The sequence below is a fragment of the Bos taurus genome, chromosome 22 (assembly GCF_002263795.3).
Source record: "Bos taurus isolate L1 Dominette 01449 registration number 42190680 breed Hereford chromosome 22, ARS-UCD2.0, whole genome shotgun sequence".
Lineage (NCBI taxonomy): Eukaryota > Metazoa > Chordata > Mammalia > Artiodactyla > Bovidae > Bos > Bos taurus.
This window is the reverse complement of record NC_037349.1, coordinates 38,710,120-38,723,622: the sequence shown is the minus strand read 5'-3', so window position 1 is coordinate 38,723,622 and position 13,503 is coordinate 38,710,120. Positions and strand designations below refer to the sequence as shown.

General features: G+C 44.6%; 1 protein-coding gene across 19 annotated transcripts in view; it reads right to left on the bottom strand.

Moving 5' to 3' along the window:
- The window catches only part of CADPS (calcium dependent secretion activator), a 471,511-nt gene that overhangs the window by 178,166 nt on the left and 279,842 nt on the right, over window positions 1-13,503 (bottom strand). For all 19 annotated transcript variants that reach the window (XM_059879758.1, XM_059879763.1, XM_059879759.1 and 16 more), the window contains 2 exon segments: window positions 10,209-10,320; window positions 2,085-2,224 (listed from right to left, as the gene is read on the bottom strand). In XM_059879758.1, coding sequence (XP_059735741.1) covers window positions 2,085-2,224; window positions 10,209-10,320 — 252 coding nt within the window.

The following is a 13,503-nucleotide window of genomic DNA, read 5'->3' as shown; positions in this document are numbered from 1 at the left end:
TATTTCCTGGCAGAGGTAGTTTTTAAATGGCAGCTTAGTAAACTGAAATAGCTGTGGAGCCCATCAGAAGTGAGTTACAGACTTCTCCTGTCATCCATAAGCTCAAGATGGCCTGAAACATGTTAATAATTCTATAAATGCATCAAGAGAAAAATTACTTAACCCAGATTGGTTAGAGAAATGAAGAGAGTGTAAGAAACAGGAATTTGTCTGATGAGGAAAGGGATATGTGTGTCAAGTGTTTGCAGTGGGGATGAAAGAACAGAGTGTTTATAAAATTCCTAGTTCAGAGCTTCAAAGGGGCCTAGAAAGTGGGGTGAGCTACTGATCTTTTTAAGGAAGTTTTTTTTTTTTGAAGCATGTTTAAGGACAGATATATTCATTCATATTCTCTTTTTTGTCTACTTTATCCTCTTCACTTTGCCCTTATCACCTCCATACTGCTCACTCATGTTCGTGTTCCTTTAGCAAATACTTACCAAGTATTTATGAGACAATGTCTGCTTCAGACCCATAATCTGTTTCTGGGTGCCATAGGAACCCAACAGAATTCTCAAATCCTTTGTCTTAAAAGTCGGATGTTTATATTGAACAAGAAGAGATTTTAGGGAGAAATCCCATTTAACATTTTGGGAATAAGCACCAGGAATATGAGAAGGAGGAAAAGCTGACCTCAGAAACATATCACAAACATTTTCATGCGTTGCTAATGTAACTGAAGCAAAACTGGATGCCCTTCATGATGGACGGCTGAAAAAGGACAGAGCATATACAGAGCCCTGGCTCACTCCCCTACAGCCTTTACACGGCCACAGGCAGAAGAGCTTTGCCAAAATCCCACCTCACACTCTAGGAATAGTCTGGCCACCAGATAATGCCATGGAAATTCCTCAAATCTAAGCCAGAGCCCAGGTTCAGTACCTGGTCCTTAGTTTGTGGGAGCCCTTTGCTTGATCTGACTCCCTCCAATGCCCTGGCTGGTAAGTATCTATCTTTCCCTCAAATCCTGAGCCTTCTCTGTTCCCTAGAGTCTGGAAGCACCAAGACCAGAGTGCTGCTCTTCACGCGGATCACAGGCTGCCGTGGTCTGCTCAGTTGCTGGGATGTGAACCGCCTATCCTGACCACACTGCTGGACCTCTCATCCCTCTGGATCTCTCATGGGCTTCTGTTTAAATCTATCCTAACCAGTGGCCAGTCCCTGGTATATGGTTTATGAATTCCCCAAATATTTAGCACATAACCAAGCGTCAATTTTCGTGTCAGTTTTACCACTTGAAGCAGAATGACAGCTGGTTGGCTGTGGTACGTGCAGAATCCTTGGAAAACAACCCACTCCCTTTCATTGGTTAAGCATTGCCCTCATCAGAGTTAAATGGCCCAACTCCTTTCTAAGTGATCACATTTTCTGAGCTTGTGGGGTCCAAGCAATTTAGCTTTGGGTGATAGTGCTCAATATAAACCCACGTGTCAATAAACATTTTCTGTACAAACCACTGGTTTGATCTATAAAATAGAACTACATTTTATCTATTTTTTTAATCGTACTTGAAATTACTTTATTGGTCATTCCTCTCAAATCTTAAGAAACTTAAGACAAATTTTCCACTTTGTGGTTAATTTAAATGCTATGCTACACACTAAAACTGATTCAATGTGAATTGATTGTTTGAAGGTTGCCTAAGGCAACTGCCCACACATCCTGGATGTGGCTGTTAATGAAAGTGTAAGTGCGTGTGTCGGAGAGTCAGAAAGATCTACATGCCTTTAAGAAGGTCTGTGAAGCCAGTAAAACCTCATAAACCAGAATCACCCAGCCTGGGCCTGGGAAGGTTTTGAATTGCACTGGAAATTTTTTTAGAAAAGGAGAAAGAAACAACTATCCTGAGAGTGTAGCAAAAATGCAAATACAATAATCATAAGGATTAAGGAAGTCTATAGTAAATATCACAGTCATGAATTTTAATAATCTCTCATATATTTCTTTATATTTTCTTCCATGTCATTCTCCAAAGATCAACTTTTTTTTTTTTTTTTAATAAAGAAATGAATGAAGAGATTACCCCTCAGAGAAGGAGCACTTACCCAGAATGCTTCATATTCTGAGGTTTGTCCATTCGGACAGCGAGTTTGATTTTGAGGTCTTGATCGGGGCAGTTTTTGGAGACTGTCATTTTGTGCCACTCTGACTGTTTGGGGCTGTTGGGTGTGGGATGGAGAATAACCTGCAGGGAAAAAAGACAACCACCTTAGCCAGAAAATAGGAACACAATATGGATATGTTTTCACAGATGAGAAACTTTACTGCTGAGAAGTGAGGGTCTTTACCCATGCCCTATGGCCAGCAGGAAGGCAGTTAAGGCTTAAACATCAGACTCAAATCCAAGGATCCACCTACCAACCACGGCTGACTGGTGCCATGCAGCCTGGCCTGAGAACAGAAGTGGCATTCTCGGCTTTCTTCTCTCTCTCCCTGGCTAATTCTGAAAGGGCAGGGATCACAATTTCTGTGATCATGCTTTTGAGTAAAGCAACAGAGAACTAAGAATGTACTCCACACATTACTCTCCTCAAAGACGGCTGCATAAAAGAAAGAAACACCCTTCTATAGCAGAGAGAACGTCTATTCCTTTCCCCATTCTTCAGGATTTCTTCTGCTATTTCGAGAGGAGAAATCCCTTTAGGGTTGCAGGGAAAGACGGAAGGGACATGATTTGATGGGACAGGCTTAGAGTCCCACATTTCAACCTGGATGTGACATCACACAGCACCCAACTCTGTCCTGGCCTAGAGGGAAGCACACACAGCTTGAAGAAGGACAGGCTCTGAGGAAAGGCCTGTCACCAGGGTGCTTCAGAGATGACAAAGTGACTTGGGTCTTCCATCCCAGCTCTCATTGTCACAGATGCCGTAAGTGAAGCCAGAAGGGGACCCACTTCTCCTGTAAATCCACTTTTGCATGATACGACAAAAGAGTTCTCACTCAGGAGCTACCTGGGGTCTAGGGAATACACATTCAAGAGGAGTGAAGTATTTGGAAAACCCCCTAAACGAAGGGAATGTGAACCAAATATAGGCATGACAAAAGCTGGGCCTCTGCTTCTGGGATGGAAGAGTGCCCCGGTTTGGTGCATGCTGTTCGGACTGTTTTCAAAGCCTCTCTTTTCTCCAGGCGCAGTAAAGGCAGCCCCTTGCAGGGTGCAGGAGGACGAGGGAGGAGGCAGTCAGAGTCTCAGGGCTGGACACTCCAGCCTTCCAGAGGCTGTGTCGGCCTCTGTGCAGTCATGCAGGCTTGGCCTGCACTTGGAGGGTTGGAGCACACAGCTTCCTGTGGGACTGAGGAGCAAGAGTTCGGAGCGGAATAGGAGATAGCAGCAGGAAAATAAAATCAGCCCACTTTGATGTGTCTTGCCTGCTGATTTTTGACCCCTTCTGATTCTAGGCCTGACCCTTTTTTTAATCCACTCAGTTCTGTCTTTCTGATGAAACAGAATGTGTACCTTCTTGATAACTCCAACATTTGAGTCCTTTTAAGGTCTAATGGCAGAAAGTCAAGAGGAACTAAAAAGCCTCTTGATGAAAGTGAAAGAGGAGAGTAAAAAAATTGGCTTAAAGCTCACCATTCAGAAAACTAAGATCATGGCATCTGGCCCCATCACTTCAAGGGAAATAGATGGGGAAACAGTGGAAACAGTGTCAGACTTTATTTTTTGGGGCTCCAAAATCACTGCAGATGGTGATTGCAGCCATGAAATTAAAAGACACTTACTCCTTGGAAGGAAAGTTATGACCAAGCTAGCTAGCCTATTAAAAAGGAGAGTTACTACTTTGCCAACAAAGGTCCGTCTAGTCAAGGCTATGGTTTTTCCAGTGGTCATGTATGGATGTGAGAGTTGGACTGTGAAGAGAGTTGAGTGCTGAAGAATTGATGCTTTTGAACTGTGGTGCTGGAGAAGACTCTTGAGAGTCCCTTGGACTGCAAGAAGATCCAACCAGTCCATCCTAAAGACCAGTCCTAGGTGTTCATTGGAAGGACGGATGCTGAGGCTGAAATTCCAATACTTTGGCCACCTCATGTGAAGAGTTGACTCACTGGAAAAGACCCTGATGCTGGGAGGGATTGGGGGCAGGAGAAGGGGATGATAGAGGATGAGATGGCTGGATGGCATCACCGACTCGATGTACATGAGTTTGGGTGAACTCCGGGAGTTGGTGATGGACAGGGAGGCCTCACGTGCTGTGATTCATGGGGTTGCAAAGAGTTGGACACGACTGAGCGACTGAACTGAACTGAACTGAACTGAAGGTCTAATGACCTGATTAAAATACAAGAAGGCTTGATTTTTCAAAACTGAGGCTGCCAACATTTTTGGATCATTACAGACTTCAGTAAAAATTTTTTAAGCAAGTAGCCAAAATCCTGTAAATAGATTACTAGTAATATAAAAACTAATATAAATGTATATAAAATATATATCCATGTATGTTTTACATGCTGTATCTTTATATTAATACTGCATTACATATATTTTAAAACATGCACAAACAGAAGTTTTTAAAAGAAGGGTTAAAGATTAAAAAAAAAACAACTTCTGTTTTGATTTTTTATTTTATTCATTTTTTTGACATTGCCATCCTTGCAGGATCTCAGTTCCCTGACTGGGTATTGAACCTGTGCCCTGCAATGGAAGCACAGACCACCAGGGAAGTACTCTCAAACTCTAGTTTTAAACAACTTGCTAATGCTGGTGGCTCTGTACTATCATTAGCTATCTGTGTAAAGGTAATGCAAGGCTCACTGTTAGTGATACCAGATGTCAATCCGTGGTTCAAGAGGACTTACTGGAAAATTTGATACTGTTTTGATGGACATCCACACTGGCATTGTTTTTATCTCATGACATGGATGGCAGAACTCTTCATTAGCAGGACTCATGTCACCTCCACCGTTTTCACATTTTTTTGCCAGACTTGTAATACCAGTATCATTTGTAAATCATAGGTCTTCTGTAGTAATCTTTTTGGTCATTTGCTCATTTTGTGAGGGCTGATTTAGCTGAAATTTCTATCACAAAATGTTATCAGCTCTCTTACCTGGCACTAGGGAACTGTAGCATGCCTTGGGCCACTGGAAGGAAACAAGTCAGTCACAGTGCCACTGGGTTGTAGAGATCTCTCATTATCTCTCAAGATAACGCCTGTCCCTCTAGGCCACCTCCATCAGGTTCCACATCCTGATTCCCCAGACTGTGGAGGTAGAGAGCGGGCCCTGCTGATCTTGGTGAAGCTGACCTTATCAGCTGTGCTCATTTGGCCCAAGAGGTGATGAGTTGGGAAACAGGAAGGGGAGGAGCTGATAAGGGAAACACCACCAGGGCCAGAACAGCAGCAGGTAAGGCCCAGGGCCTCCTTCGGCTTCTGCTCATTTGGCAAAATCGAAACGGGCACTGTGTACCCAGAGCTCATTAACAGGCCATCCACCATATGGATCCTGGGCACATTTCCCACTGGCAATATGCTGTCCATTCGCTGACACAAATGGCCACAGATCATCACTGTCCGCTCTACAAAGGCTTCTTCCCGTTTGATCACTCCCTGGGGAGACCTCATCTCTAGGGTGGATGGCGAGATGAGGTCACTGCAGTCCTCCTCCATCTTCACCCCCACCCTGCCATGTGCCTGACAGGCTGCCAAACCCTTTGTAAGTGTCAGCCCCACTGAATTATTAGGGTCCTTCTGGGGGCACATGAGCACACAAGAGTCCTGAGTAGTCCAGACACCTCATCTAGACATTCCAGGCTGCTAATCAAGCACTTTGTCATCTCAGCCACGGTCCATGTGTGCTGTGCTTTGATGTGGTCATGCTGATGTGGGAACACACGCCATCCTGAGCAGTAAGCTGCATGCCAGCCGGCCCCAGCTTCCCTACATTACCTGGGCATCCAGACAGATCCTTCTGGTGGATGGCTTTACCCTCAGCCTTTACCCGGCTGATCCCCTCCAACACTTAGCCTATAAGTCTCTCCTGATCTCTGCATTCTCCTGGGTCAGTGTTTCTGCTCCTCAGACTAGAATCTATCCCCTTGCTATCTGTTCCCTAGGTATCTTTCTCTAGCAGAGCACTCACCACACAACACTGTAATTTCTGTTTTTTTGTCTCCATCCCTTACATTTTCTGAGGTTATGGACTTTTTCCTGTCATTCCTGTTTGCTCTGTGCATGGCACAAATGACCAGACATGGCAGGCCTGCAATCCTATTTGATGAATGTGTTTGACAGAACTGCAGTGTTGGCAAGAGTGTGGGCAGACAGACATTCCCTCATGCCTTTTGAGAATTATAAATTGGGGTATACTCTTTGGGGCCTCCCAGTTGGTATTAATGGTAAAGAATCTGCCTGCCAATGCAGGAGACCAAGGAACACGGGTTGGATACCTGGGTTGGGAAAATCCCCCGGAGTAGGAAGTCACAATCCACTCCAGTGTTCCTGCTTGGAAAATTTCATGGACAGAGAAGTCTGGTGGGCTATAGTTAGTGAGGCAACAAAGAGTCAGGCACAACTGAGCGACTGAGCACATACACTCTTTAGGGGACAATCTGGTAGTATCTTTCAAATTTCAATTTTCAAACAGCAAGGTAGTTTTTTGAAATTTATCCTATTTATGTACACAAACATGGAAAGAAATAAACTTAAGGTAATTCACAGAGGCATTGTTTATATAGCCAGAGAGTGGAGACAATCTAAATAAATACATGTGCATAGTGTATGTGGCTATGAAAACAAGAGGGAAGTCAGTATGTGGTGATACAGATTAATCTCCAAATATCCTGGTGTTTCAAGCATAGTGTGGAGCAATATATATCCAACTACGTTCTTTTTCTCTCTTTTTTTAAAGAGAGATATATTCAAATATGTTTGTCCAGACTAAGTTTGTACTTCCTAAGAATATCTGGGGAAGAACACACAACACATCAAAAACAAGGTTTTTCTCTGGTAAAAGATACTAAAGTTAGGTGGGTGGGTTCATCCATTTTCATTATATATCCATTTAGATTATTTTTTTTTTTTTTTAATATATGAATGAGCTACTTTTTAGTTAGCAAGACTAATAAAAATGAAACATAAAAACACAAATAGAACCAATGAAATACTACTACATGAAGGAACATAGCACTAGAATCTTGGAATGTGGCTGTGTCCTGACAAACTTGGGAAGAATCAACACATAGAAACACTTATTCAAGGGGTCCAAGGAATCTTCCCCAAACTCCCCTCCCATCCAGTCCCACCATCCAGGGGGAGGGGAGTTTGGGGGAGAAGGGCTACATGTGCGTGTATGGCTGGGTCTCTGCTGTGCGCCTGAACCCACCACAATGCTGTTAACTGGCTCTGTCTGCCTGCTCAGTCACTAAGTCGTGACTGACTCTTTGTGACCCCAGGGACTGTATGTGCAGCCCACCACGCTCCTCTGTCCATGGGATTTCCCAGGCAAGAATACTAGAGTGGTTGCTATTTCCTTCTCCAGAGGATCTTCCTGACTCAAGGACTGAACCTGTATCTCCTGCATTGGTAGGTGCATACTTTACCACTGAGTCACCTGGGAAGCACCATTAATTGGCTATTTGTTATTGTAGTTCAGTTGCTAAGTTGTGTTTGACTCTGCAACCTCATGGACTGCACAGCTTCACTCTGCAGCATACCAGGTTCCTCTGTCCTCCACTATCTCCCAGAGTTTGCTCAAATTCATGTCCACTGAGTGGGTGATGCTATCTAACCATCTCATCCTCTGCTGCCCCTTGTTAAAAAGACCACTTCTGTCACCCAGCTGCCGCCTGTGGAGGTGCTGCCAGCAGAGGGCGCCCGCCCCACCAGCACTAGGGCCAGGCAGGCCAGCTCCACTGCAAGGGGGGAAGTTTCTTTGGCAGGAAGGAAGAGTAAACTGCTATCTGGCGGAATCTGTAATGAGACTGGAGGAGAGTATAATTTGTTAAGAGATTAATGGCTGTGAGGGGCTGTGGCAAACTCACGGTCTTCACCCCAACAGCAGAGGAGTTTTATTTTTGCATAAGAACAAAATGGTGTAGTAAAGCTAGCCCTAGAGATGAGGTGACATCATTCCTGGCACCTTCTCCCTAGGGTTCAGATGAAACGTCAGTGAGGGGCTGTGGCCTGGCCAGCAGGAAACGCCCAACAGTGTACGGGTCCCGAATGAGCGGGTGGCCGTGTGTGCGTGCTCGTGCACGCACCGGAGGAGCCTGCCTTCCATGGCAAGCGGTTTTCTCATCTATAAAGTAAAAGGCTTTGACTAGACCAGTGGGTTTTAACTTTTCTGAGCGGAAACTGTTTTAGGAAGCTGGCAAACACTTGGATTAGCAAGCATTACTACGTCCCCCGCCCCAATGTCTGTAAACAATTTCAAGAGGCTCCTGAGGCCCATGGAATGGGCTCAGGTTGATGCCTCCTGAACTTGAGTCTACTAACACTATTATCCTAGGTCTCTGAGACACTCATGATTCCCGATTCGAGTCTTCATGGAGAAAGAAAGGTCTGAAGAAAAAGAAAAGACAGGCTCCTTCCCCTACCCTGTGTGTCTCTTTCCCTAGGGATGGAAATGAGTATCTGTCATTTCACAAAGAAAACAGGTAAACCTCTTCTTATTTTAATCCCCCTTCTTTGGTGTGTATGTGGGGGAGAGGTCTTTTTGCTATCAGTCTTGTTTACTTTTTGCCTTATTTCCATCTGTGGTCCAAGTCCTAGTAATATGATTCTATATAGTTCTATAGATGAAAACCAGTTAAAGGAAATGAAAAAACAAAGGTACGGAAAAGAAAGTCTGGTTAAAGTCTTCTTCCTGGTGCTCTTCGGCGCGTGTACCATATGCACGCCTTGAGGTATTCCGTCCCTATCCTACAGAGATGATGTGTCAGAGGCTCAGAGAGGTGAAATGTCTTGGTTTGTGTCACACAGCTGTCAGAAGGGATTATGCATTCAACCAATGCAAATGAAATTTACTAAGAGTCTATGTGCTGGGCTCTAGGTATAGGTATAGGGTGGTGAACAAAACACTGTCCAGTTTCATGCTCATGGTCTCTCTCTTGCAGTGGGAAGAGGGATGACGGCAGGGGCAAAAAGCGGGTAGGGGATTGAGAGGTACAACTACTATATATAAAATAAATAATACACAAGGGTACACTGTACACCATAAGGAATATATCCAGTATTTTATGATAATTGTCAGTTTGAGTATAATCTATGAAAATACTGAATAACCATGCTGTAAACCTGAAACACAATATTGTAGGCTGACTACACTCTAATTTTTTTTAAAGGACAAAATTGCTTTCTATCTCCTTGGAATTTTTACAGTCCAGTTGGGGAGACAGAAGCCAAAATTTCTGGAAATTCTCTCAGTGATAAATTCTGCGGGCTGTGAACAGGGAAGGAACTGAGTGGGTAAAGGAAGGAGGACGGGCAGCCCACAAAGGGCTCTCCGAGGAGGCAGCGTCATTTATTAGAGAAGCAAGCAGCCTCTGGGAGGGCTGGGTGGTGGGAAGAGGGTCCCAGGCAGAGAGAAAACCTCCTGAGATGAGAAGGAACTTGGTGTGCGTGAGGGACTAACATCTGGCCAGTGATGCCAGTGCACCTGGATGAGGGGCGGGGTGACAGAAAATGAGGCGGAGGGGGAGGTGGGCAGAGGCCAGATCACACACATCTCTGCATTGTGCTACAGCTCTGATTTCACTATGGAGTCACGGAAGCACTTTAGGCCATCAAGGAACAAAGTCAACTGGAGTTCTGAAAATACTAGCTGTTTGGTGCACAGTCAGTCAATAGCGGAGATGAAAGAAGAAATTATTCATAAAAGAAATGATTCAAGTAAGAATTATTATCTCAGTGGTACTCACAGGGATTGGTACCACCCCTTGAGATGTTTCAGACACGTGGGGGGCATTTTTTGGTGGACAAAACAGTCGGTGCTGGCCTCTGCTGGTATTGAACGGGCGGGACCCAGGATACTAATCATCCAGCCACAAGTGAGCTATTTCTCTGTAATGACGAATCATCCTGCATTCCACCTGACTGTTGAATACTCCCATCAGATAGGAACGAAGGTAGAAAACACTGCTGATAATCAACTGAGTATAAATCCTAAATCTTTTCCTACATGTATTCTCTAAGTGTGTTTGCATTTTTGCAGGGAGCACTTACCCGTCCCAGCTCCTTGTCCTCCAAGGCCAGGACTCCTGTGCTCTCCGTGAACAGCTTCACCTTCACAGCGGGCAGTGCGTGGGTTGTAGAGAAGTCACCCTGGGTGCCCCAGCTGTGGACAGAATCAGAGAGGTCATCGTGGAGCCCCCCACTGTGACAATGCTCAACTTAGCCCTGCCTTCTTCTTGGGCTGGGTGAACACAGGGTTAACCCCAGGCATCATCACTGGCTGTCACATCCCTCTTCCCTCTCCTCCCAAGCTGCCAGAATGACAAAAAGTGTTAATTAACTTGTTAGACAAATGCAAGACAGATGCTCAGAAAGTTGCCAGGGGTCTTCACAGAGCGCTAGAAGGAATCACTTGGAATTAGCATGAAATCAAGTTGGTGAGAACTTTGTCCCATGCACTTGCTTTCCCCACAAACTACTCCAGGGTAACTGCTAACATTTCCTTGTAGCCTATGAATCAATCCCTAGTTCTTGGAAACTGCTGCTCTAGATTTTGAGACGGCGCTTCCTCTGGCTGGAGCTAACATATGACTTTACAATGAGACCTCACTAGTAGTGGGGAGGGAGGGAGTCCTATTTCCACTGACATTCACAGATATGTGGACTAGAGCAATGGCTGGCGCTCAGCACTGCTAAAGAGGAATGAAGGTGGAAGAATGTGATGAGGGAAACCCCCTTCCCCACTCACCAATCTCTGGGAACCATAGTGGATCTCCCGAGAGGGGAGCCCCTGGCTTGCCTGGCATCTGCCAGTCTGGGTTGACATGAGCCCCTAACATGCCCCTGACATGTGACCTTTTCATTCATTCGCATGATTCTCACAGAGCCACTTCCATCCACTCTGTACCTGAAAGAGCGTGATCTTCTTAAAGTGCTGAGTGGATTACACCGAGCTGCTGCCCTAAACCCTTCCGTGGAACCTGCTCCATTGCACTGGGGGCCATCCAGACCCCTGGTACGGTCTCCCTGTCAGCCACCAGAGGGTCATGGGCTCTTCATCATGCTTCCTCCAGGCTGTTGCCTGCACGGCTCCCTCTGCTGGCAGTGCTTCTCTCCACCATACCCCTCACCTGGTTAACTCCTCAGGGCTCAGCTTAAATAACTTTCCCAGAGACCATGTCCCTTGAACTCCCAGTCTCAATTGGTTCCAGTGTTAAACTCTCTTGAACGTACTGTTTAATTTTCTATCCTAAGAATCACAGATTTGTAATGACTGATTTACCGTGGTGAACATTTAGTAACTAGATCCTCTCGTATTCTGTAAGCCCCATAAATGCATGACTGTGTATTTTGTTTATCTTGCATCACCACAGTACTTAGCACACAAAAAAAACTTAACAAATATTTGTTGAATAAATTATGCAAATATATATTCTTTTACAGAATTAGGAAATGGGAATAGATATAATTTTGTACAGAAACGTTTCTCAGTTTGCCTATGTAACGGTCAATTTCCATATTATGGATTACTCACTGAACATTATTTTTAATGACTGTAATATTATAGATGCATCATAATTTATTTAACCATTGCTGTATTTCTGAGATTGGGTTGGACATTACTTTTTAACTTCATTTCTGTGTATTTCCTTGGGAATCAGGGAGTTAGATGGGAGATCATTTCTTCATTCATTCATCAACAAACACGGTAGTGCTCCTACAATGTTGTGGGGACTGTGCTCAACAATGATGACTTTCACGGCTTGGAAGTGATCGTCCATTTCCAAAATGCTTTCCACACAGGTGGTGACTGTCCTCCTACCATATGGGACTACTACTACTACTAAGTCACTTCAGTCGTGTCCGACTCTGTGCGACCCCATAGACGGCAGCCCACCAGGCTCCCCCGTCCCTGGGATTCTCCAGGCAAGAACACTGGAGTGGGTTGCCATTTCCTTCTCCAATGCATGAAAGTGAAAAGTGAAAGTGAGGTCACTCAGTCATGTCCGACCCTCAGCGGCCCCATGGACTGCAGCCTTCCAGGCTTCTCCGTCCATGGGATTTTCAAGGCAAGAGTACTGGAGTGGGGTGCCATTGCCTTCTCCAAGGACAGTGCAAATCACAAGGCTTTTGCCTCCTCTGGGTATCCCTGTTCTTTTTTTCATCTGGCCAATTTTGTCATCCTTGTTTTCATGGGCATTTCTGTGGTAAATAGCTGGCTTGACTATGTTACTCCATGTTTGCTGGCTGTTTGTATTTCTTCATTTGTAAATGATGGAACCCTGGCTTCTAATCTCATGGTTGTACACAATAAGCTAAATCTCACTAACTTAACTCAAAAACATGAGGTACCTAGAGAGCTGGCAAGAGAGCAAAAAATGGAGACAAGGGGATGTCCAGCTCCACGGGGATCCAAGTGTTTGAGAACCACTGACGAAACACCATAGTCACAGAGAGAAAGGCAGAGGACATGAAGAGGACATGAGACAGGACAAGCAGCAACAGGTGAAATGCAACAGCAAAACGTGAGATGTTTAGATGGAAGCACCTCATTTTGGTCATCAGCTACTGCAGCTCCTCCCAAGCTCCTAAGATGGGGAGCTTCTGTCCCAGCAAAGGCAACATGACAAGGCTTTAGGTTTTGAACCCAACATTCTTCATTCAAATCCTGTTAAGTCACTGACAAACTGTAGGACTTGGGCGAGTCAATGTCCCTGAGCTTCAGTTTTCTTAGTGATAAAATAACACAATTTCAGAGACCAGTTATAAACAGTAAATAGCAGCAGGCTTGGGACAGGGTAAGAGCCCCTCAAACTCTACCTACCTTCCTTCCGCAAATAAGGATACACAGATGTATTCTAGAAACCATGACACTCACTGATCTTCTGCATTATTCATTCAACATATATGTATTAAGCTCTTATTAAGTATCTGACCCTTTGCTGAACAAACAAGAGGGACTTTACCCTTCCTACTGCACAAGGTAACAAGTTCATACTGTGCCTATTTCAAAGATGAGAAAACTAAGAACTTGAGGATCTTGTCCATTTTATTCCAGTGAACTGTGATCAGTTTGGGCTGGAACCCAAATCTCTTAATTCCCATTTATAGCTCTTGCTGCTATTAATGTTATATTCAATAACAAGCACTATTAACAGTTTTGCAGTGATCATTACTATTTATGTTAATTGTGCTATGAATTTCTTTGGGCATTTATCATGCTTAGTCAAGGAAATAAGGAAGATTCCTGCTGGAAACCAAAAGTGTTCTAAAATGAGGTACTCTATTACGGTCACAAAGAGGCCTTGATCCCAGGTCCCTGGGCATTCCTCACACTGGATCCCTG